The 26,443-nt window shown below is 38.2% G+C and overlaps 1 protein-coding gene across 1 annotated transcript; it reads left to right on the plus strand.

The window, feature by feature from the left end:
• Positions 1–56: 56 nt before the first annotated feature.
• ufm1 (ubiquitin-fold modifier 1) lies at positions 57–26,443 on the plus strand. The gene is made up of 6 exons (XM_062046730.1): positions 57–163; positions 267–323; positions 4,540–4,597; positions 16,914–16,953; positions 19,876–19,908; positions 26,174–26,443. Coding segments are annotated over exons 1-6 (294 nt in total). The 5' UTR covers positions 57–161; the 3' UTR covers positions 26,278–26,443.

The following is a 26,443-nucleotide window of genomic DNA, read 5'->3' on the forward strand; positions in this document are numbered from 1 at the left end:
CACCAAAAATTCGTGTTTTTATAAAACATCAAATGAGTGTAATTATGTGTAAAAAAAATTAATAAAAAAACACAAATAAATTGATGACGTGTATGAAGGGGTCCTTCGGACTTCCGGGTGTGTGTAAACAGCTCACAAACCAGCGTCGCCTCGCCTGAAATATGTAAGTTTCTTCTCTCTAATCGTTCACTTTTTCCTCTGAAATGTGAGAATTGTGTTGTTAAAACAGACGCAATGAAACCTGCTCTTTGTGTCGGCTTGTCCAGGTCCAAAGTTACGTTTAAAATCACACTGACGTCGGACCCCCGGCTCCCGTTCAAAGTGTGAGTATTACACTGACAGCCCAGCAACATATGTTTATTTTATTAATAATCTCCTGGCATCTTTATTATACGCTGAAAAGGTTGTTTTACGTCCTGGTTTTAGATGTAAACAACTCGTCCATACATTTGTATTATTTTGTGCTAGCATATGCGAACTCTCGCGATACTTTCAATCAGTGTGTCAAACGCGTGGCCCGGGGGCCATTTGCGGCACAGTCTACAAATACTATTAAAATATATATATTTTTTTTAAAACATAAAAAAAGTGGAATAAATGAACAAAAAGGTAAAATGTAACGAGAAAAAGTTGCAATGTTGACCCAAATAACAAAGCTGCCATGCAGGCAGTTTAAATTTAAAAAAAAAAAATGTAAGTCAATATTGTTTTGAAATATTGACCTATTCAATGCTGTTTACTTCACATCAGATATTCCACTTTTTTGCAATATTTGTTGGTGAAAATATTGCGTATTATGTGTGTTTGTTTTCTTTGACAAAAAAGAGCATACAGCAAAAACATGAACAATTAACAAAAACTTAGACCTGAAAGTTAACTAGAGATTTAAGTGTTTTTTTTAATTAACATTCTACACATACTATTAAAAAACAAAACATAAAAAAGTGGAATAAAAGAGCAAAAAGGTATAACGAGAAAAAGTTGCAATGTTGACCCTAATAACAAAGCTGCTATGCAGGCGGTTTTTGTTTTTTAAAGTCAATATTGTTTGGAAATATTGACCTATTCAATGCTGTTTACTTCACATCAAATATTCCACTTTTAAATATTTTTTGGTGAAAATATTGCGTAATTTGTGTGTTATTATTTATTTATTTTTTTTACAAATTTAGGGCATACAACAAAAAGATTAAAAAAATAATAATAAAAACTTAGACCTGAAGGTGATCTAGAGATTTAAGTGTTGAAAGTAAAAATAATTAAAAAATGTGTGCCTTATTTTTAACACTTTTATTACTTGGACCCTTTAGGATCCCCAATAATATTAGTGGGATTTATTCATAAAAACTCATTGCTCAAAAAAGAATAATTAATTCAAACCAATGTTATGAATTATTGACCTATTTAAGGCTCCAATTACTTCAAATAAGTAAGTAAGGTTGCACTTAAGCCTCAGCTCTCACTTAAAGCGTGAGTGAAGAAAGCGTAAAGAATGCATATATAGTCCCCCTCCTTAATGCTTTAGGCACACGCAGGATTCTCACCAGGATGAGGCAAAAACACAACCTTACCTACTGTATCATACGTGGGAAATATTGCATATTTTGTGTTTTTTTACCACAAAAATAGGGTTTTGACAAAAAGGGGATACAACATAAGAATAAAACAACTTTATATAGACAGATAGACCTGAAGTTATATTTTTTTGAATAAAAATATATGACTTATTTAGAAAAAAAACCATGACTTAGACCAGAGGTGTCAAAGATGTTTTCACTGAGGGCCACATTGCAGTTATGTTTGGCCCCAGAGGCCCGCTTCTAACAGTGAGTAGTATTATTACACCAATTTTTTATTCATTTTATTAGTAGTTTTAAAAAAAAAAAGTAAATATGTAAAAAAAAAAATAGGGTAAGTTGCAATAGTTTCACCTCAAAATTTAGTGTATTACTGTAAATGGAAAAACAGTACTATCGTTTTATGATAAATAAAGAAAAGGCAGCTATGTTGCCAGAAAAATGTACATGAGTTTTTTTTTACTGTAAATTAAAAAAAATGCAATTTTAAAGTAATATTTTGGCACCTGAGCTGCCAGTTGTTGTTTTTTGTTTTACCGCAAATCAATAACTGTAGCTTTTTGGGTGTATTACTGTAAATGCCAAAACGGCACCACAGTTTATTGCAGTAAAAAAAGTACAGTTTTTTTTCATTGCTAGAAAAATGCTGTAAAAACTAAGGCTGAAACGACGCGTCGACGTAGTCGACGTCATCGGTTACGTAAATACGTCGACGCCGTTTTTGTGCGTCGACGCGTCGCATAATTACGTCACACTACCGTCATGGCGGAGCGCAAAGCAGACTGTGCGAGCGAGGGGAAAAACGCACGCCAAAAGTCGTCAAAAGTGTGGGAGTATTTCAATACACAGCCTAATAATGTTGTTGTATGCACACTGTGTCGAGCGGAAATGGCATATCATAGCAGCACAACGGCTATGAACGAACATTTGAAAAGAAAACCATCAACCATCAACTAGTCAATCGTCCGCGTTAGCATACGTTGTCATCATTACACAAATACATGAATGTGTCATTTGTATCTGCTAGGGGTGTAACGGTATGTGTTTTGTATTGAACCGTTTCGGTACAGGGCTTTCGGTTCGGTACGGGGGTGTACCGAACGAGTTTCTAAGCTAAAGCTAACTTTAGCTGCTAAAGTCTTAACAAGTTGCTTTGCTTGTCTGCCTCTGTCTCAGCACGCAGCATTGTCCCACCCATACAACCATCTGATTGGTACACACGCAGCATTGTCCCACCCACACAACCATCTGATTGGTACACACGAAGCATTGTCCCACCCACACAACCATCTGATTGGTACACACGAAGCATTATCAGCCAATCAGCAGTGCGTATTCATAGCGCATGTAGTCAGCGCTTCAGCGTCGAGCAGATAGGTGTTTAGCAGGTGAGCATCAGGCAGCGGACTCTCCCCAAATGATAATAAACACCTCCCAGTCAACTACTAGTAACATCACTATGAGCCCGTTGACCTACTAGAAACTTAAACTGCAGCTCAGCTCGCTCGCAGTCCTGGGTTTAGGTGAAGGCTAATTACCTCTCAGTTCCAGCCACATCGACCCCTTCTGAGCGCCTATTTTCAGCTGCTGGGAATATTGTAAACAAGAAAAGAAGCAAAGCAAGTAGACATGCTAACCTTTCTTCATTACAACTGTTAGTCACTCACTGGAATGAGTAGAATTGGTTATTGTGTACTGTGTTGGACTGGATGTTTATTTTGCACATTTTAAAATCAATACTTAATGTTTACAGTGCTCCAGAATATTTAGATTGGCACTTTTTTGTATTGGATGTTTATCTTTATTTTTCCACATTTTAGCAAATAAGCAATACTTTCACTTTTGTTGAAATGTTTACACTGTTGTTACAGAATATTTCGTTTTGCACTTTTTTGTATTGGATGTTTATCTTTATTTTTGCACATTTTAAAGCAAAATAAGCAATACTTTTACTTTTGAAATGCTTATACTATTGCAGAATATTAAGATTTGCACTGGATGTTTACTTTTATATTTGCACATTAAAAAGCAAATAAGCTACTTTTAATTTTGTTAAATGTTAAAAGTTTTAAATGTTTACATTGTTACAGAATATTTTGTCATGTTGTTGTCAATGTTGACTGAGTGGCCATACTTTTTTTTTGTAAATAAAAACCATGCCTTTTGAAAAAACTGGCCTACTTTTATTTTTTCATCTTCATTTTAAATAATAAAAAAAAAAAAAATCGGTAAAAGGAAAAATAATCTATAGATGAATCGAAAAAATAATCTATAGATTAACCGATTAATCGAAAAAATAATCTATAGATTAATCGATAGAAAAATAATCGTTAGCTGCAGCCTTAGTAAAAACCAAAGTAAATTTCACAATTTTACCATGAAATCTATTGCTACTTTTACATTGCACAATTAGATGGATAGCTTGCTTTGAAATCATTATTATTAGTATTTATTTCCGTTTTAAAAAAAATGGTTTGAAGGTTTGATAATATATTTTTGCATAATTAGACAATATTTAAGTTAACATCATTTGCGGTTACATGGAGTACATGTATTGTTTTTCCCCTCCCAAAATAGAAAGCAAGAATACATTTAGTGAGAAAAGTTACAGTACTTTATTGATGCATGTTATTTCCAGGGTTTTGAAGGCCAAATAAAATGAAGTGGCCGCATCTGGCCCCCGGGCCTTGATTTTGACCCTTCCAGGTCCTTGGGACCGAACTTGAGGAGAGCCCGAAAGGTTAAAAAAAAAATCTATATATTGTATTAGTTGTGAAAATGAAAAATATCAAAATGGCCCCTGCATGTTTTGATTTGATGTGTCTATCCAGGAGTGTAAATGAAATAAAAGACAGATGAAATGTCACTTTGAAAACACTAGTAAACGCCATAGAGTTGCAATTAATGGACATCATGGCATCAAAGATGGAGTATTTATGTTTTAAATGTTGTTTTGTTGCAGACTGAGTGTCCCTGACAGCACACCATTCACAGCAGTTCTAAAGTTTGCTGCTGAGGAGGTAAGAATAATAAGAATTATGAATGAATAATACTGTGAGATAATATAGTGTGTGTCTATTCCTTGGTTCTTACAATACATTGTGGCTGAATGCACTGATGATGACAAACTGCTCATCTGGATCTCATCCCCACTGCACTTGTGTAGCAATGTAACATAGGGCTGGGCGATAAAACAATATCAAAATATATCCTGATGGACACGTGCTCGATACCAATAAAACATGTTTTATTTTCCGTCTGACGGTAGCAAGGTTGGTTGCATGAACAAAAGGCTCTCAGGAAGTGAAGTGTGACACGCTGACAGCCAATCAGGTGACAGTATCGACTATCACGTTTGTTTGGTTGATTCTTTGCATGGAGTGAAAAGAGAAAGTCACAATGAAAAAAATGTAGATAAAAGAGGAAAAGTCACCCGGACAGGTTTTTGGATAGTTTTTAAAGGGACCGTAGTCAGACCAATGTGGTCTGTACGTGATGCAAGGCAAGACCTGCTGATACCACACTACCTTAGCCGCGCTCACCCTGTAGAGCAGGGTTCCCCAACCTTTTTTCCACCAGGGAGCGGTTTAATGTATGCATTATTTTCACGGACCAGCTTTCTACGTGTGGCAGATAAAAACAGCAAAAAAAATGAGCCTTTGGTTACAATCTGGCACATTAACATCTTATATGTCAAATAATGTGCGTTGTCCAATGTACTATAACAAAGGAGTTGTAATATATATCTATTAACAAACTTATTGGTGTGTTTAGTGGGACAGGCGAAATTTAAGTCGGAGAAAATGCGGTAGTTTCTAAAATAATAATGTTTCTGTGCGGCCCGGTAGCAAATGCGTCACGGACCGGTACCGGTCCCCGGGCCGGTGGTTGGGGACCACTGCTTTAGAGCACAACTGTAGCTTCCTGCCACTAAACCTGCAGAAAATAGTTCTTCTCAGGTGTCTCTATGCTTACATTTTCACACTTTGCACTATTTTCTTACACTTTATAAATATTTTCTTACATATTCCTTATTTTAAGATCTTATTGCTAAGTCTTCAATGTGATTTTACTATTTTGTTGACATTGTTTGTTTCCTTTCTGCCTTGATAGCTGAGGGCATTACAATCAGAGGAAAGTTACATTTTAAATACAAATCTAGAATATTTTATTCTCCTTCTTCTTATTTTCCATAGGTCATAAAAAATATCAATAATTATTGATATTGACCGATATAATAATACAATTTAAATAATTACTGCATAACAAAAAATAATTTTAATAGTTAAATAAAAATAACAGGGCAAAATCATGTTACACAGTCGTTATTTCCTGCCACTAAACCAGCAGAAAATAGTTCTTCTCAGGTTTCTCTATTTTTACATGTTCACACTTTGCACTATTTTCTTACACTTTATGAAGCATTTCTTACATATTCCTTATTTTAAGAGCTTATTGTTAAGTCTTCAATGGGATTTTACTATTTTGTTGACATTGAGTGTTTTCCATGTTTGTGTTTCCTTTCTGCCTTGATAGCTGAGGGCATTATAATCAGAGCAAGTTACATTTCAAATAAAAATATTTTATCCTCCTTCTTATTTTCCATAGGTCATAAGAAATATCAATAATAATTGATATTGACCGATATAATAACAATACAATTTAAATAATTACTGCATAACAAAAATTCCTTTTCATAGTTAAATAAGAATAACGGCAAAATCATGTTACACAGACGTTATTTCCTGCCACTAAATCAGCAGAAAATAGTTCTTCTCAGGTTTCTCTGTTTACATTTTGACACTTTGCACTATTTTCTTATACTTTATGAAGCATTTCTTACACATTCCCTATTTTAAGATCGTATTGTTAAGTCTTCAATGTTGTTTACATTGTTTGTTTTCCATGCTTGTGTTGACATTTCCTTTCTGCCTTGATAGCTGAGGGCATATAATCAGAGAAAGGTTACATAAAAAATAAAATAAAATGTGTATATATATATATATATATATATATATATATATATATATATATATATATATATTAGGGCTGCAACTAACGATTAATTTGATAATCGATTAATATGTCGATTATTACTTCGATTAATCGATTAATAATCGGATAAAAGAGACAAACTACATTTCTATCCTATCCAGTATTTTATTGAAAAAAAAACAGCATACTGGCACCATACTTATTTTGATTATTGTTTCTCAGCTGTTTGTAAATGTTGCAGTTTATAAATAAAGGTTTAGTAAAAAAAAAATATATATATATATTTTTTTTTTTATTAAAAAAAACAAAACCTCTGCGCATGCGCATAGCATAGATCCAACGAATCGATGACTAAATTAATCGGCAACTATTTTAATAATCGATTTTAATCGATTTAATCGATTAGTTGTTGCTACCCTAATGTGTATATATATATATATATATATATATATATATATATATATATATATATATATATATATATATATATATATATATGTGTGTGTGTGTGTGTGTGTGTGTGTGTGTGTGTGTGTGTGTGTGTGTGTGTGTGTGTGTGTGTGTGTGTGTGTGTGTGTGTATTGTTGCGTTTGACCAGATGTTCCTCCAAGTGGGATGTAAAACGCTGGTCAGTCCCAAGTTCCTTAATGACATATCAACTGAACTCAAACGTACCACCAAGCACAGAATAGGTATTTTGTAATTTTATTGTCAAAGCTTTGGCAATAATGAGACCAGCCTCGAACAACACATACAAATGCGCAGCCCAAGTTGATCTGGCATTCCACAGGCCAAAAGCAACTCTTTTCACACAAAGAAAGCCCCCATTTCCCCCCCCCCCTCAACACTGATAAGAAGAGAGACTTGGGGGTTGTGTTCACATTCCTGATGGTTTACGACCCTGTCTAACCAGGCAATCTGAAGACAAAGAGAAACTAGTATACAGAGTAAAATTAAGGAAAAAAATTATGAGCTGATTCAAACATGATTATGAATAAAGAAATAGCTCTTAAACATATGCATTATCCACAATCCCCCTTCAGATCTTATCCAAAAGATCTCTCCTACGAGAGCAACACCTCTAAAGCACGCCCTACATTAAAGTAGGTGCTGTTTTGGTTTTCGAGCAAGCTATCGATAAACAATCAAACCATAGTTACATGGGAGAGAGAAGGAGGGAGTCAACGTCAATGTCGTCATTGTCAGGGAAGGAAACTAACGGTCCCTGAAAGTCACCACTATGCTTGACCCCCTTCAGTGACATAGCAAGCCCAGAACCAGGGTGGGGTTGACCTTTGATAGCTCTAACAATGATGCGGGTGCATAGAGACCTAGCACAAGGGGCAATAAAGCATCCGCATGAGGTTATGACGGCCAAGAAAACTCCAATGGAGACCAGGGCCGACTTAATTAGGTCAGACCACCTGCCAAAGGTGTTATGAAGCCAATCTTTAAAGGGGTCAGAGACACCGGAAACTTCAGTAAGTTCTTAGGCTCTGAGGCCTTCTAAGGCGCTCTGGACCGAGCCAACAGGGGCAGCATTGTTAGGAAGGAAGGTACAGCATTGGTCACCAAACATTGCACACACACACCTTCTTCCTTGGCTAGGATGCGGTCAAGGGCTATGCGGTTCTGGATGGCCATGAGGGAGGTCGGGGCAAGTTGTTCAGCAAGTCCCTCAACGGCGTCACGAGTCAGGTTGGTCAGTCTCAACAGATTATAAAAAACATAGTTAATGCGTTCTACATTTTTAGTAGCAGTCACAGGGAAAATAGCACCAATGATAGGAAGGTTCTCGAAACCTGCACAGGATTCACACCACAATTTGTGTTGTGAGGGGACCCCTCTTGGTTGTCCAATTGCATCAAAGTAAACACCATCAGGGTTTCTCATCAGATCAAAGGAGCCCTTTACACTCCTCCGAGATAAAACATGGCGGCGTCGGCAAGAAGTTAGAGAGGCCGCTGAGACAGGAGTTACAAGGGGAGTTAATTTGGTACCCACTAGGGTGAGTGGGGTCACCAGTCTAACCATAGCACAAAGCCCTACGGATAGCGTTGGGATTCTAATGTACAATTTGTGCTCCCCACAATACCAGAATACGTCAGCTCGTGCCCAAGGGCCTATCCTTGAGCCATCTATCAGTGTGGTGCACCAGGAAGGGTTAATGTCACCCAATTTGTTGGGGGACGAAGAGGGTCCTTTGAATTGAAAACACGTGTAATTCAGCTTTTGGGCCACAAATGGAAGAAGTCGGGTGGAATTGTCAACAGAAGGGTACACACTAGCCAACAAATCGCACCCTGGTGGCGTGGGTTCAGAGAACAAGGAAATAAGACAGTTTGAGCCATTTATGTCAGTCAACTTAAAAGGAGCGGGGTAAGTGTGGGGAAAAGGACGTCCAGCGGAACAAGCAACACAGTCACCCAGGTTTTGGCATCCACCTGAGCCACAGGTTTACCTGTACCCGCTCCTAAGGTCAAAGTTACCAGGCCTTCGGTGGTGATGTCATTAGCACGCACAGATGTGAGAGCCTTTGAAACACCACCAAGGTGGGGTGGTACTTTAGGTGCTACAGAGGGTGTAGAGGTAGTTAACGCCCTCTCAAGGACATTAATTTTAATAATTCCTTTAGAGTCTGTATCAGTCAGGTCAACCCCCAAAACAACATAAAAGGGACGATGGGCACCACTTACCATAGTATGTTGTCTGCATCCGACACCGATGGTTCAGGGTTGAGTCGTCACAAATATAGAGGTTATTACCACGGTAATAGCTATTGTGTCCCCCGTAATTAATCACACTGCATAGGTCAAAAAATAAGTCTTGCTATCCTCTTTGACCCAGTCTATTTAAAGTCCGCTGTTTGTTCTTAGACACTTGTCAGTCACTGTCGTCAGGAAGGAAGAACTGAGACACAAAGACAGTAGAACACGCCCAAGCACCAGTCCGTCAGGGAACACTACCGGGTGTGACATCCTGCTTTTCGTCTATCAAAATCAGAGTAATTCAGGTAACGAAACGGGGATAAACATCAAACTTTTCACTTAATATAACGACACAGATAGTTATGCTGAAAACAAGCAAGAGAAATTGGATAACTTCGAGTATAAAGGCTGGTCTCAAATAAGGATATACAATATAGAAGTTAAAAAGAGTAATATAGGTAGAAAATCTCTCTCTCAGCGTCGTCTTCTGGGCTGTAGGATTATGTGTGTGTAATTAAAGCCTCGCTCTTCTATGACACTAAAAATGAGTCGTTTTCTGCTCCCGTTCTTCTTCAGCTGCCTCAGGCTCAAAAGGCGCTGCTGGGGGTCGAGTGGGGCAGATGTAGTGGCTATGTCAGCAATAACATCCGCTGGTAATCTGTCAGGTTCTTCAGCAGGAGTGTAGAGGGAGAGGTGGTACCAGGTGTCCCCTTTTCCAGCTAGTCGAAGGGCGTGAGACGTCCGTTCCACGACCTTGAAGGGACCACCTGGGCTCCGTCCACTTGCGTTTGATGACCTTGATCTTGACCCTCTCAGCGGCCGGAAGGGAATCTGGAGTGGCGGGCTGTCATCCTCGTATCTGTACAGAAGAACTGGCACACAAATTCTGCATTTTTTGTGTAAAATACCATTTTGGTTTTACGCTGAGTCCTCCTTCCATGGCGGCTGCTGGTCCTGGGCTGACCTGTATGCAGCTCATAGGGTGAAAAAACTCAAAGGGCGGTAAAACAGTTTTATTCACGGACCTTCGAATGATCATTAACGCTAATTGCAACATGTCAATCCAATTAAATTTGGTCTGTGCACAGATTTTAGCCAATTAGTTTTTAATGTTCTGGTCCATCCTTTCAACCTTACCTTGGGACTCAGGATGGTACCCCAAACCTGTGTTCTAGTCCGAAAGCCTTTTCGACCAAGGCTAAGTGAGGTTGTTTTTTTGTTTTTTTTAAATGGTTGCCGTTGTCTGACCTAATCTTTTTGGGGAAACCATGTCGGGGTACTAGTTCATTCACAAGTCATTTAATTACTGATGTTGCATCCTCTTTTGAGGCTGTTGTTGCTTCCGGCCAACCACTGTGATTGTCAACACAAGTCAGTACGTACCTTTTCCCTTGTACCGTATTGATCATATCAGTGAAATCAAAGACTATACATGATTCACCCTGACCTCCTCCATATTCTAAATTTGATTTACTAAAGTACTATCGATGTGTAAAATCGTTATTTTCAAATTAAAATTAGTTATAACTTCTTACCCACGGTAAAAACGTTAAAACTATGGAATGTGTCAGAGTCGGATGATTGTCGATTTTGTTCCAAGGAGTCTGTATCCACCCTCACTCACCCCCTTCTGTTTCTGAAAAAGGACTGTGTTAGTCATACTATCACTTTCAGAAACATCTAAGAAAAAGGTCAACTAATAGCCAAGTAGCGGAGGACAAGTCATGTTTGAGGTCAATGATAGTCTCTTTAGCCTCTGTGGTCCACTGGGGGGTGTTGTTAGGGTAGGGGACCCCTTAGCAATATCACAAATAACTCAAACTCCACTAAATATGCTTATATTTTATATTGTCACAAATACTAGAAAAATACTACCCGTATGGCGGATGCTTTATCAATAGTATTTTGAAATTTTACCACACCTGGTGGCCCCAATAATTCATTAAGTCAAGCTCATGTTGTAGAAAGTTGAATGATGCAGACACGTTTGTTACTGAATACTTTCTATCAGACTTCTGCCATGGCAACTTTGTGTATGTAATGAGCAACTATAATTATTTGATATGCTTAAATGTGTAATGTGTCGTTTTAGCTCAGCTGTTGTGTAGCTGCTAGCTCCTCGTAGCCTACAGGTGTCTAAAGTGCAGCCCATAGTTATGTGTTTAACACAACTATGTGCTAAACCTAAACAATTGAAAATGTGGTATTTGGGTGTCGGTGTAATGTTTGGCAGCTACGCCGTGTCTTATCATTGCACCTAAGTTCTTTGGTTTTGTAGGCCAGACAGACAGCAAGTGAACAATGTGGGACACAATTGTGTCCATCTTATACCATGCTAGTTGTTTCAAAGATAGGTCAACATGAGTAACCACACCTTGAGTTCCAACATATATAAATATACAAAGGAGTCAAAGGTCTCCTGGTATGAGTGTCTAACTGGTGATCATAACATATGGCGAGTCGGGTGGCAGAACACACGGAAGCATCTCAGCCAGTCAGGGTTTTCACTGTTAGAGCAGTTGGATGTCAGCCATTCCTGTTGTTTCAGGCTGTGGTAGGAGCCTTGGTAGTGGTGTCGCAGCTTGGTGGTTGAGCCGTCAGGTAACACCAGGAATGTTCCTTCTGTGCGATTTGAATGTCAGGGTACAGTCTGTAAAGGAGGTCCAGCAATCTGAACCGGAAGTGGTTTGGTGACAGGTAACCTTGTGACCCCAGCGAAGCCTTCGACCTTTAAAGAGGAAGCACACAGTTTCTTTGGTACCTCTGCATTCAGAATCGAATGGGTGGCGCCAGTGTCAATCACGAACTGATAACATTGTCGTTGACACTCATGTCCAGCAGGGGGCCAGTCTGTATCTCCTGCTGGGGCTCCTGCGGTGGGCGTCCTTTGCCACGCTTTTGTGTTCGTTTGTTGGCACTACGGAACCTTTCCCGTTCGAAAATGTTCACGACTCCAGTGACCAGGCTGGTCACAGCCGAAACAGTTTCCACCCCGGACTGGCTTTGAAGCATCGTGTTGTCCACCACCCGAGTCCAACCGTCTGGTCGCACGTCTGTTGAGGATTCTTTCCTCCACCTGTTGGAACTCAAAAGCAAGGTCACCCACTGCTGAATATATCCTAGCTGATCTTTGACCTTTTGGTTCTTTTAACCTTTTATTTTCAGCGATCTGTAAATTAAGGAGTTGCTTCCTTGCTGCTCTGTCATTAGCCTTATCATCCTCATCTTGAGGAAAGAGACTGCGCATAGCAGTAGCTATGTTTGTAACGTATGGTGTTATCGGTGAGGTCGAAGATTCAGCCATTAATCCTACTTGTTGTTCTGTATTTTTGCCATCTTGTGTGGAAACACAACGATACAAAATGCTTCTAAAGTCTCCTATTGATTTCTTCCCATTTCACTCAAACAACTAAACAAACAAACAAATAAACAAACTTGCAGCTAACCACAATCAACAGCATACCATTTACGAATACCTTCATTTGTCACTTTCTCATCTTTTCTTCACTTTCGTTTTCCTTTACAAACAACATCCTGTATCCATCTCTTCCTTACACTTCACACAATGTTTCTATTTTCTGTTCTCCTAGAAACCATTCACATAACGTAAGGTTATAAACATCCTTTTCCCATATTTTCTCAAACCATCCTCTTCTCCCTCAATCTTCCTTCACCTGCTCTCTTTTTCTCTCTCTCTCCTTCTCACTGGAGTAGGGGGCGGTGGCCTAGTCAGAGTCTGGGCGGGTCGTTTGAATTGTCTTGCGCATGCGCGGCAGGCAAAACACCAATCAGTCTAGTCTGTCCTATTTGTCTCATTAATCATCGGTTCTTTTGCTGCATTTCGTTTTTCCACGTAATCCCCGTTTACTTTTATCATACGCTAAACTCTTAAATTCTCGAGCACCAACCCTGCTCTTTTTTTCTCTTGACCATTTTCACCAGCGCGCGCACACACACACATGCACGTGTAAGCACTCACGCACACACAAGCAAGTGCCTACAGCCCTACGCACACACACCCACGCACACGTAAGCACTCTCTCTGCGTTTCACTTTACCATAAAACTTCCAGTTACTTTTTTATTTTATTTTTTATTTTACCAGACGTTTGAGTTCACAACTTTTCGAGTATTGTAAACTCCCTCTTAACCCTTTCAAGGAACGTTCTCTTTTCTTTTTTTTTTTTTCTTTTTTTTTTTTCTTTTTAAACTTTACCTGCTAATTCCATTGTCGACAACAGTGCATTCAATGGATTATTAAACAGTAATGATTCATCACATTTTCCCCAGCCGTCATCACATTCTTTTCTGTCACACTCCTTGGCCATTGTGTCTATTTTTCCTTAATTTTAGCGCACACTAAAGTGTCGCCGGGACCTCACAACCGGGGAATCTTTATTGTATTTATTACAAATGGCCTCCAGCCGTGGAATTTATCATATGGTACAGAAGGGCCTCCTCCCGTACGTTTCTTAATTTTAACGCACACGTTAATGCCGTAGGGAACTCGCAACCAGGGAGTATTTATTGTATTTTACAAATGGCCTCCGACCCATCCTTAATTTGTGTGCACATAAAAATGTCAACAGGGATCTCACAACCGGGGAGTATTTACTGTACCATATGATGGGCATCCAACCCGTTACTCTTTTAGGCGGCGACCAACTACCCAGGGTGAGCCACACCCAACTATTAGTTCACTCGTCAATGAAACTGCCCGTCACGGTAATCGAGACACAATGACGTGAGTTGACCACTTATTTACAATTTTAATGCAATGGCAGGCTCGGCAAAAATGCAATCAATCTATCAAAATCACCATTCTGTGTCTGGGGTACAAAGCAGTGTTTAACTTACAGACTTCTGGGCAGACTCCTAATGCAGATTTTATCTAAAAAGAAAGGTTCTGCTTACCTTGAATTATGTTTTGGCCATGTGAGTCTGTCCAGAAGATTGCAAGAGAAGGTCCAATTGTCAGCGTGTCATCTCGGACGAAGCCCCCAAATTGTTGCGTTTGACCAGATGTTCCTCCAAGTGGGATGTAAAACGCTGGTCAGTCCCAAGTTCCTTAATGACATATCAACTGAACTCAAACGTACCACCAAGCACAGAATAGGTATTTTGTAATTTTATTGTCAAAGCTTTGGCAATAATGAGACCAGCCTCGAACAACACATACAAATGCGCAGCCCAAGTTGATCTGGCATTCCACAGGCCAAAAGCAACTCTTTTCACACAAAGAAAGCCCCCATTTCCCCCCCCCCCTCAACACTGATAAGAAGAGAGACTTGGGGGTTGTGTTCACATTCCTGATGGTTTACGACCCTGTCTAACCAGGCAATCTGAAGACAAAGAGAAACTAGTATACAGAGTAAAATTAAGGAAAAAAATATGAGCTGATTCAAACATGATTATGAATAAAGAAATAGCTCTTAAACATATGCATTATCCACAGTATACATACATACATACATACATACATACATACATACATACATATATATATATATATATATTTGTTGATTTTAAGTAATTTAAAAAAAAAAAAGTGAATGTTGTACAGCAACTTTGGCCTTTTTGTCCAAAAAATATGCAATATTCCTCCCCAAAAGTTAAATTATTCAATATTTGATGTGAAGTTATCTGAGCCTTAAACAGGTCAATAATTCATAACAACATTGATTTTAATTCTTAATTATTTTTGAGCATTGACTATTTTTATATAACTATTTTTTTTAACATTTGTAAATGAATTGTAAATATATTTGTTGATTTTAAGTTGTTTTTTTTTTTTTTCAATGTTGTATACCAATTTTGTCAAACATTATGCAATATTCCTCCCCAAAAAAATAATTAGTCAAATATTCGATGTGAAGTTATTTGAACCCTAAACAGGTCAATAGTTAATCGTTTGATTTAAATTCTTTATGATTTTTTGAGCATTGACTGTTTTAAAAAAGAATAAAATAATCCCCATTACAGGTCCATTCCACCCTCAAGGGTCCCACTCAAAAGTATTTAATTCATATATATATATTTATACATTTAACTCTAACATTGCTAGATAATTTTTAAATATATTTGTTGATTTTAAGTAGGTTTTTTTTTGTTTTGTTTTTTGAATGTTGTATAGCAATTTTGTCCTTTTTGTCAAAAAAATATGCAATATTCCTCCCCCAAAAATTAATTTGTCAAATATTTAATGTGACGTTATTTGAGCCTTAGACAGGTCAATAATTCATAACATTGATTTTAATTCTTAATTATTTTTTGAGCATTAACTGTTTTTATTAAGAATCCACATTATAGGTCCATTCCACCCTCAAGGGTCCCACTCAAAAGTGTTTAATTCATATATATATATTCTTTTATATACATTGAAGGGCAGCACGGTGACAGAGGGGTTAGTGCGTCTGCCTCACAATATGAAGGTCCTGAGTAGTCGTGAGTTCAATCCCGGCTCGGGATCTTTCTGTGTGGAGTTTACATGTCCTCCCCGTGACTGCGTGGGTTCTACTCCGGCTTCCTCCCACCTTCAAAGACATGCACCTGGGGATAGGCCCCTCCCACCTCCAAAGACATGCACCTGGGGATAGGCCCCTCCCACCTCCAAAGACATGCACCTGGGGATAGGTTGATTGGCAACACTAAATGGTCCCTAGTGTGTGAATGTTGTCTGTCTATCTGTGTTGGCCCTGCGATGAGGTGGCGACTTGTCCAGGGTGTACCCCGCCTTCCGCCCGATTGTACCTGAGATAGGCTCCAGCGCCCCCCGCGACCCCTTAGGGAATAAGCGGTAGAAAATGGATGGATGGATGGCATTGAACTCAAAAATTTCTAGATCAATTTTAAATATATTTGTTGATTTTAAGTAGGTTTTTTTTTTATTTGTATTTTTATAGCAATTTTGTCCTTTTTGTCAAAAAAATATGCAATATTCCTCCCCCAAAAATTAATTTGTCAAATATTTAATGTGAAGTTATTTGAACCTTAAACAGGTCAATAGTTCATAACATTGATTTTAATTCTTAACTATTTTTTGAGCATTGACTGTTTTTATTAAAAATCCACATTGTAGGTCCATTCCACCCTCAAGGGTCCCACTCAAAAGTATTTAATTCATAAATTATATATATATATATATATATATATATATATATATATATATATATATATATATATATATATATATATATATATATATATACATTGAAGTAAAAAATTTCTAGATCAATTTAAAATATATTTGTTGAATTTAATTATTTATTTTTATTATTATTATTTTTTTTTTAAATGTTGTATACCAATTTTGGCCTTTTTGTCCAAAAAAATATGCAATATTCCTTCCCAAAAAATTCAAAAGTCAAGTATTTGATGTGAAGTTATTTGAGCTTTAAAAAGGTCAATAATTCATAACATTTATTTTCATTCTTAATCATTTTTTAGCATTGTCCATTTTTATTAACAATCCACATTGTTAATAACATCCCTTCGACCCTCAAGGGTCCCACTCAAAAGTGTTTCAAGTAATTATTATTATTATTTTTTGTCATATACTTTGAACGCTAACATTTCGAGATCAATTTCAAATATATTCGTATTTTGCGTTCATTCTCTGCTTGACTTCCCCGCAGTTCAAAGTGCCCCCAGCCACCAGCGCCATCATCACCAATGGTGAGTGTTTTGGAATGTTTCCTATTCAATAAAGACATGTCCAGAGGAAGCTATGGCCTTTTAAGTATTTGGGGTGCAACGATTAGTCGACAATAACATTTGCCGCCCAATTTGATTTGACAATAGTCACTCGTTTTTCCAGGCAAGAGGTGGGTCCACCCCAGTGATAACATTAACATTTCTTCCTATTCATGCTAAAAACATTAATCTCTTGCTCATTTTGCAAAGCAGACCTTGTTTTTTATGGCAGTACATGTGTTTTACACAAGCATTTAATGCAAAAGTAGGATGTCGGACATCTGGAGGGAAGACGCCTCTCAACCTCGGTGTGTGAAAAATAACTCTCTTTTTAGCTTAAATCAGCCAGCTAGACTTTGTCTACATCAATTTTAAGTGCGTTTCAAAGCAGCGTCAATTGCCAATAGTTAATCAATAGTCAATATATCAGTGTGCAGCTTTTGAAACATCACACAATGCTTCTCTTTTAGAGGAAGTTAGATTTTGTTGTTTGTTTTCATTGCTGCTATTTTAACAGTTTTTAATACATAATACATAAATAATCCCCTCAATTCCCCCCAAAAATGTATAAACTGGCTGGCATATAAAGACAATATAACATACATCCATAAACGTGGATGCATATGCAAAAGTGCCATATATTTATCTGTACAGTAATCTATTTATTTATATCTGCACCTTATTGATTTTTTATCCCGCACTACCATGAGCTAATGCAACCAAATGTTGTTCTTATCTGTACTGCAAAGTTCAAATTTGAATGACAATAAAAAGGAAGTCGAAGTCTAATAAACAAGGTAAAAAAAAATAATTTTTTAGCACTTTGCCTTCACTTTCTTTTTAATGGAAACAATTTAATAATCATTGTAACAGCTGAATGAGCAGTATAAATAAATATTTGAATTGAATTGAATGAATTAGTCATCTTTGTTGTTCGTAAGCACAAGTCTAAAATAACTTCAGCTGCATTTAACCTCTTAAGGCTCAAGCTGTTTGTCTACATGCTTTTTTATTTTATTTATCTTTGCTATTTGGGCTTATTAGACCCTAATTAAAATAAAAACTAAGAATCATCTTTTGATATAATGTACTTAGTCCATAAGTACACAAACGTGTACTTCATGTTTAATGACATGCTAAATCTTATTTTTACACTTTTTCCCCCCCCAAATTCCATTGTATGGTATACTCTTCTGACACCACCAGATGGCAGTATAAGTGTCCACATAAGTGGCCATAAGACCCCAATTCAGTAGTGTAAACAATTTTGGAAATAAGAGCTAAAAGGTGATGTCCACGGATGTGGCCACTAAGCCTTTAGAGGTTTTAAAGGTGGATGGAAAAATTTGAGCCATTAAATACACGTACACTTTATTATCTGATTAGTAGACTAATCGTTAAGATAGTCGTTGACTAATCGACTTTGAAAATAAGGGTTGGTTGCAGCCCTAATCTAAAATAACATCAGTTTGCAGAGAAACAAGTCTACGCTGCTTAGAGGAAGGGGGGGAAAAAAGAGCAAGACAAAGAAACTTCCAGGGGCCGTACTTATCAAGCTTCTTAGAGTGCCATTTTACACTTAAGTCCTGAGAATTTGCGAAATTTAGTCCTACTCTCAAACTTAAGAATAAAAGCTTTTTATCAACGTTCTTAAGTCTAAGAATCACTCCTACTCTCCACGATATTTAAGAGACCTTCAGAGGTGTCTTAAGTGGTTAGGAGTTGCCAGCAGGGGATGGCACTGAGGCGAGAGAGACGTGCGCAAATGTTCAGGGAACGGAACAATGTTTTTTTTTTTTTGATGACGAGCAGCTGATCAAACGGTATCGTTTAGACAGAGCAGGTATTATTTTTGTCACAGATTTAATACTTTTCGATTCCTTGTTGATTTCTGCATGTGTCTGCAGTGGGCTAGTATATATAGAGCCACCCACACCAGTTTCAAATTAGTTGCCTAATTAATGAATTGGAAAGAAAATGTTATGACAGTAGCGTATGTGTGTGGCCGTGAGGTGAGTGACGTCAGTGAGTGTGTGGGCGAGAGAAGAGAGGGAGCGGTAGCGTGAGTGCCGGCGGGGACTAGTTTGTTTTGTATTATTTTGTAGTTTATTGTCAAAATATACACTCCCATTGTCCACTTCAATATTTCCAAGATATTTCTTTATTCTTAGACAACGGATTCCCTTCCGTGATTGGTCATTTCTATGGACACAGAAATGACGTCACCTAAAATTGCGTTTACGGCACATAGTAATGTCGTAATTCAGCTCTGAGTGTGACACTTAAGATTCAGTCCTACACTTCGCTGAAAGTGTGAGTAAGACGCTTGATAACTAACTTTTAAGTGCAGCTTTCAGCCAATAATTTATTTACTCTTAAGTCAACTCTTAGCAGACTTCTTAGGAGTCATTCTAAGAAGCTTGATAAGTACGGCCCCTGATCTTTGTATCCGCCTTGGGAATGTAAGAAGAGAGTAGAGGGGTTGGTGAGAAGTGGCCTGTTTTTTTTCTATTTTTTTGTGTTAAATATTGGGTGAGGCAGTAATACAGTATCAATCACACAAAAAAAACAATTTAGAGAGTAACCTTTTGACCAAAAGACAAATACAATATAAATGAGTGATCTTCGGCATCTCATTTTATATCTGCATTGTCCTTTCCGTCATTTGTAACTGAGCTACTGTGTGGAACAATGTCCCTTGAGGATCCATAAAGTTTGTCCAAGTCTAATCTCATTGGACTGAAAGGTGTGCCTAATGCTGTGGCCCGCCAGTGTGCACCACAAGGTAAATCCAAGGCAGGTGTGTGGTTGTGTCACCGATGTCTCCTTTATGTTTGCTTCTCGTTACATAGCAATGATGTTTGTCGTTTGTGCGCACGTTTGACTGGCGTTCTTTCCTTGCAGACGGTATAGGAATCAACCCCGCACAAACTGCAGGTGAGTGTTCTGCTTTCAGCCTGCACTACACAACACAACACAAGCAACATGGGGACTTATAGAGATGGCCGATATTCCCATATTGTCCAACTCTTAATTACCGATTCCGATATCAAGCGATACCAATATATATAGTGGTGGAATGAACACATTATTGTGCCTCATTTTGTTGTGATGCCGCGCTGGATGCATTAAACAACGTAACAAGGTTTTACAAAATGAATCAACTCAAGTTATGGAAAAAAAATGCCAACATGGCACTGCCATATTTATTATTGAAGTCACAAAGTGCATTATTGTTTTGAACATGCCTCAAAACAGCAGCTTGGAATTTGGGACATGCTCTCCCTGAGAGAGCATGAGGAGGTTGAGGTGGGCGGGGTTGGGGGGGTAGGGGCTAGCGGGGGGTGTATATTGTAGCGTCCCGGAAGAGTTAGTGCTGCAAGGGGTTCTGGGTATTTGTTGTGTTGTGTTTATGTTGTGTTACGGTGCGGATGTTCTCCCGAAATGTGTTTGTCATTCTTGTTTGGTGTGGGTTCACACATATTTGTAACAGTGTTAAACTTGTTTATACGCCCACTCTCAGTGTGACCTGTATGGCTGTTGACCAAGTATGCATGGCATTCACTTGTGTGTGTGAAAAGCCGTCCATTTTATGTGATTTGCTTTTAAGGCACGCCCCCAATATTGTTGTCTGTGTGGAAATGGGGAGAAGTTCAGGAGAATGGTTGCCCCGGGAGATTTTCGGGAGGGGCACTGAAATTGGGGAGTGTACCGGGAAAGTCGGGAGGGTTGGCAAGTATGACTGGGAGAGCAACTGCTCTACGTCCGTGTAACACTCCGTACAGCGGCCTTTTAAAAAGTCATACATTTTACTTTCCGATATTACATTTTAAAGCATTTATCGGCCGATAATATCGGCAGTCTGATATTATCGGACATCTCTATTTTATACCCTTTTTGTCAAGAAAAGATATGCCACCCCCACCCCCCAAAAAAAATTAAAAAATTCAAAAGGGAAATATTGGAGCCTTAAACAGGTCAATAATTCATAACATTGATTGTGAGACATAATTATTAGAAGAATGAAGGTCATTCCAGGACAGAAAAAGACCATTGGACGTTCCTTTTCAAGCACAACGAGGCCGGGAGGAGTCCAACTACATTCCAAAAAAAATATTATAATAATTTATTGAACATATGAGCTCAAATGTTCTCCCAGAGAATCTCAGTTCTGACCAACAAGATCAAGATTCACATACTTTTCAGAATTGTGCTTTATTTTACTAATCATTATTAAAGACCAGGGGCCGTACTTATCAAGCTTCTTAGAGTGCCATTTTACACTTAAGTCCTGAGAATTTGCGAAATTTAGTCCTACTCTCAAACTTAAGAATAAAAGCTTTTTATCAACGTTCTTAAGTCTAAGAATCACTCCTACTCTCCACCATATTTAAGAGACCTTCAGAGGTGTCTTAAGTGGTTAGGAGTTGCCAGCGGGGGATGGCACTGAGGCGAGAGAGACGTGCGCCAACGTTCAGGGAGCGGAACGATGTCCTGGATTTGTTTGATGACGAGCAGCTGATCAAACGGTATCGTTTAGACCAGACCTGGGCATTCTGCGGCCCACGGGCCGCATCCGGCCCTTTGTGCGTCCCTGTCCGGCCCGCGTGAGGCCAATTATAAATTACAAAATACATTTAAAAAAGTATCTATGTCGAGTGTGCAATACAACGGTGCTGCTTTTGTTTTGAAAATCGTTATTTGTATTACTTCCGTGTGGACGTATGCGTGTGCGTGATTGTGAGTGAATGTGAACAGCTGCAATCATTAATTACAAAATAAAGTTGAAAAAACATCTATGTCGTGCGCGCAATACAACTGTGCTGCTTTTATTTTGAAAAGTATTATTTATGGGCGTGTGTCCGTGTGTAACCTGCGAGTGAAGGTGCACATGCAGCGACAAGTGATGCACGCTTTACACCCGAGACGCTAAAAAGAGAAAAGTTGATGAAGAATAGCGTGTTTTCAACAAGACATGGACTGCCATGCAACGTTCCCTCTAAGGTGCGCGCCTGCGCAATTGCGCACTGCTCAGGCGTCCGCTGCGCACAGCAAATATATGCCGCGCACCAAATCAAATCCCATCTGAATTCTAAACAAAATAAACATATTTATTCTATGTAATTTTGCAATGCAACTTTGAGTGACAGTGACAACAAGCGGCCCTAACGGTGTTCGTCAACACCGTTCAATTGAACACCGTTCAATTATTGTAACGTCTATCGAGATGCTTCGAGGACAGGAATTATACCGATCACTTTATTGAGCAAAACTGTTTATATTCGGACATAACCACACCAAAAATATGAGTAAAACAATTCTATCTCGAAAAACTAGTCATTTTCTGCCGTACAAACCAGGCCAAAAGCAACTTGTCATCTGTCACCAACACGCATAGCACTAAACCACTGCTGCGTTTAAGGCCACACAAAAAGTCGGACAACTCAAACACCACACAAAGTTACACTATGACTCCTCAGTCATACGTGTGCTTATTTTACTGTCATTTATTATTAATGTTAATTTATTTATATTAGTCATGGAATGCTGTTACACACACTATGTTGAAGTATTACTATTATTATTAATTATTATTATTATTATTATTATTTATCTTACGGTATATATCAAAAATAATATTGAGCAAAATTTAATTGAAATATTGTCGATGTGGCCCTCCAGCAGTGCTCGGGTTGCTCATGCGGCCCCCGGTAAAAATTAATTGCCCACCCCTGGTTTAGACAGAGCGGGTATTATTTTTGTCACAGATTTAATACTTTTCGATTCCTTGTTGATTTCTGCATGTGTCTGCAGTGGGCTAGTATATATAGAGTCACCCACACCACTTTCAAATTAGTTGCCTAATTAATGAATTGGAAAGAAAATGTTATGACAGTAGCGTATGTGTGTGGCCGTGAGGTGAGTGACGTCAGTGAGTGTGTGGGCGAGAGAAGAGAGGGAGCGGTAGCGTGAGTGCCGGCGGGGACTAGTTTGTTTTGTATTATTTTGTAGTTTATTGTCAAAATATACACTCCCATTGTCCACTTCAATATTTCCAAGATATTTCTTTATTCTTAGACAAGGGATTCCCTTCCGTGATTGGTCATTTCTATGGACACAGAAATGACGTCACCTAAAACTGCGTTTACGGCACATAGTAATGTCATAATTCAGCTCTGAGTGTGACACTTAAGATTCAGTCCTACACTTGGCTGAAAGTGTGAGTAAGACGCTTGATAACTAACTTTTAAGTGCAGCTTTCAGCCAAGAATTTATTTACTCTTAAGTCAACTCTTAGCAGACGTCTTAGGAGTCATTCTAAGAAGCTTGATAAGTACGGCCCCTGCATTATTAGGCCTGAGTAAGACAATAAACAAAGCATGTATACCTTTTTGATTGTTTTATTACGAGGCTGACGTCATGCACTTATATCAGATAAATACAGACTATAATTCCCCAAATAAAGAAATGTTTAAAAAAAAGACATACGCGAGAACAAGCATTGTGTTGGGATTGATTTATGGAATAAGAGCTTTAATTCAATTTAAAATAATTTTGAAGAAATCAATTGTAAAAAAATATATTCACAATGGATGTCAAATGAACATGATGGAGCTTTTTCATGAGTTTCTTGGTGATGTACGGAAAACTTTACAAAAAAATGCACAACGGCATGCAGAAGACATGAGTAGTTGTGATAGGTGTAATAAACTTCAGCTTCTGCCTCTTCCATTTCAGACTATTTGTATAAAAAAAAATGTCTGAATGAATGAAACTTGAAATAAATAATCAATGTCTGACCAATACGCACGCAAATATGTTACCATAGTCAACCCTGGCCTCTTGTCTTCGCCTTTTGAAATGTCCAAAACTTTTTCAATGACGCACTTTGTTCTAGCAAGTCTGAAAGCTTTCGACTATCCGAGATCAGAGTTTCTATCAGAAGACGTGGTGTCAGCTTGTGGTTTAGTTCTGGAAGGCAGAAAGTGCTACTTCAGCACCACGGCCAGCGGCAGTCCTTCCAGATCTGCTGCGTACAGTATTCTCAATAGGGATGATGTTTGATAAGAAATGATCGAGTTTGAGCCTATTATCGAATCCTCTTTTCGAACCGATTCCTTATGGATTCTCTTATGGAGTCCAGATAGGTTGTTGTATATGGAAAAAAACACACAATATTTGGTTTAACAAAAGCTCACTTTTATTATATAAGAAAAAAATAAAATCTAATAAATAAATAAATATTGACTGTTACCCACCTAAAAAAATAAAATAAAATAAATAAATATTGACTGTTGTTACCCAAAGTATATTAAGTGGGATTTTTCAGAGAAACAAATATATACAGTAACACAAAAACAAGCTGTCTCTGTGATCACTATAGGTGTATAAATAATAATATAGTGTTAAATAAAATCAGTCCCTTGGGCACAAAAGTGAAAATAATACAGCTCTCCAAAAAGTGCACTTCTGCTGCTATTGGAACATAACTGTTTGTTATGATGCTTTGACATTTTTGCACTTTATTTCTTTATTGAAAGAAAATTCTATGAAGAGAAAAGTTGTTTGCAAATGTGGTTACAATGCTAAAAAATGAAAAGTTAAAGCTAAAAAAAGAAATACACTTTATTGAGTTAACATTATTTCTTTATGGGGGAAAAATGTTATGAGCTAGAGAATACAACAACTACACTACCCAGCATGCAACGGGAGTGACGAGCATGCGCGGTAGCCCCGAAAAGTGTTGCATGTTGCCACGCTGTGAAAGTAAACGTCAAGAACTCAGCCAACACGCCTCGTCTGCATTATTTATAATTAGACAGACAACACATCTACAGTGTGATTTTGTAACGTTTACAAGGAAAGAAAAACAAAAGTTCAAAAAGGGAGATATGTTGTATATATATGTATGTGCTGCGGTGTTGTGTATATATATGTATGTGCTGCGCTGTTGTATATGTTGTATATAAATGTATGTGCTGCAGTGTTGTATATATATGTATGTGCTGCGGTGTTGTATATGTTGTATATATATGTATGTGCTGCAGTGTTGTATATATATGTATGTGCTGCGGTGTTGTATATGTTGTATATATATGTATGTGCTGCAGTGTTGTATATATATGTATGTGCTGCGGTGTTGTATATGTTGTATATATATGTATGTGCTGCAGTGTTGTATATATATGTATGTGCTGCGGTTGTTTTAAGAAGGTTGCGACAGCTGCCGTAAAGGAGGTGCGTTGCTAGCCTGGTTGCTATGTTTCCGGTTGGTGGTAAAAGTGTTGGTCATGTGTTTGTAGTCTGCTCAAATCTCTCAGTAAAGTTATTCGATGGACGATAGCTTTTGTTTTGAACTTTATTACACCTTGGAGCGCTTTTTCCCGTCCATTGTTTTCCTGCTTTCGCTATCTGCGCCTAATGACTGAGCTACGTGACGTCATTTCTTGTGATGTCCCACGGAGCATTTCTGGTCGGGACGGGATTCGAATAAAGAATCAACTCTTTTCCTTTACTATAGTGGTCTCGATAACGGGTACCGGTTCTCAAAAAGGGATTTGAGTCCGGGGACTCGGTTCTTTTCTTATCAAACAACCGGGAAAACCGGTTTCGAGTATCATCCCTAATTGTCAACGCTCCACTTGTTCCACATTCTCTCATGTCACAGCCTTACTTCATAATGGAATTGTTTTCCCTCAAAATTCTACACACAACACCCCATAATGACAATGTGAAAATGTTTTTTTTGTTGTAGAATTTGCAAATGTATTCAAACTAAAAAGAAGCTAACATGTACATAAGTATCCACAGCCTTTGCTCAATACTTTGTTGATGCACCTTTGGCAGCAGTTACAACCTCATATATTTTTCGCCCATTCGTCTTTGCAGCACCTTTTTAGCTTAATCAGGTTGGATGGGAAGTGTTGGTTTCCATCAAGATTTCTCTGTACATGCTGATTTTTGTCTTTTTTTTAAATACATTTGCAAAAATATTGAAAATAAACCTTTTCACATCGTCATTAAGGGGAATTGTTTGTAGAATTGTGAGGACTACAATGCATTTATTCCATTATAAGGCTGTAACATAACATGTTACAGCCTTAAATAAACACAAGTAAGACTTTTCCCACTAATGTAGTTTTACGCTAATTGGCTTTTTTTTTAACACACTGACTCATGGAGGTTTTGTCTCGTGTTGCAGGGAACGTGTTCCTCAAACACGGCTCAGAGCTGCGCCTCATTCCCAGAGACCGAGTGGGAGGACGAGGAGACGGACGCCGCCGGTCTGCGGCGAGAAGACAATGACTCAGCCCCGCGTCCTATTTATGTACTCGGCCGTGCACAGTGAGCGCGCAGACGTACGCTAACATGGCTCGCTGCATGCTTCAGTCTGTAAGTGGAAGTAACAAATATGTCTTTTTGTTTTTTAATCTTTGTAAATGACAATAAAAACAACACTCATGGCACGCAA

The sequence above is a fragment of the Entelurus aequoreus genome, linkage group LG05 (assembly GCF_033978785.1).
Source record: "Entelurus aequoreus isolate RoL-2023_Sb linkage group LG05, RoL_Eaeq_v1.1, whole genome shotgun sequence".
NCBI classification, from domain to species: Eukaryota; Metazoa; Chordata; class Actinopteri; order Syngnathiformes; family Syngnathidae; genus Entelurus; species Entelurus aequoreus.

Excerpts from the sequence above, each read along its gene's own strand:
- ufm1 (XM_062046730.1), top strand. Across the intron at positions 324-4,539 it reads CCCCGGCTCCCGTTCAAAGT|ACTGAGTGTCCCTGACAGCA; the intron begins GTGAGTATTACA and ends GTTTTGTTGCAG. Across the intron at positions 16,954-19,875 it reads CAGCGCCATCATCACCAATG|ACGGTATAGGAATCAACCCC; the intron begins GTGAGTGTTTTG and ends CTTTCCTTGCAG.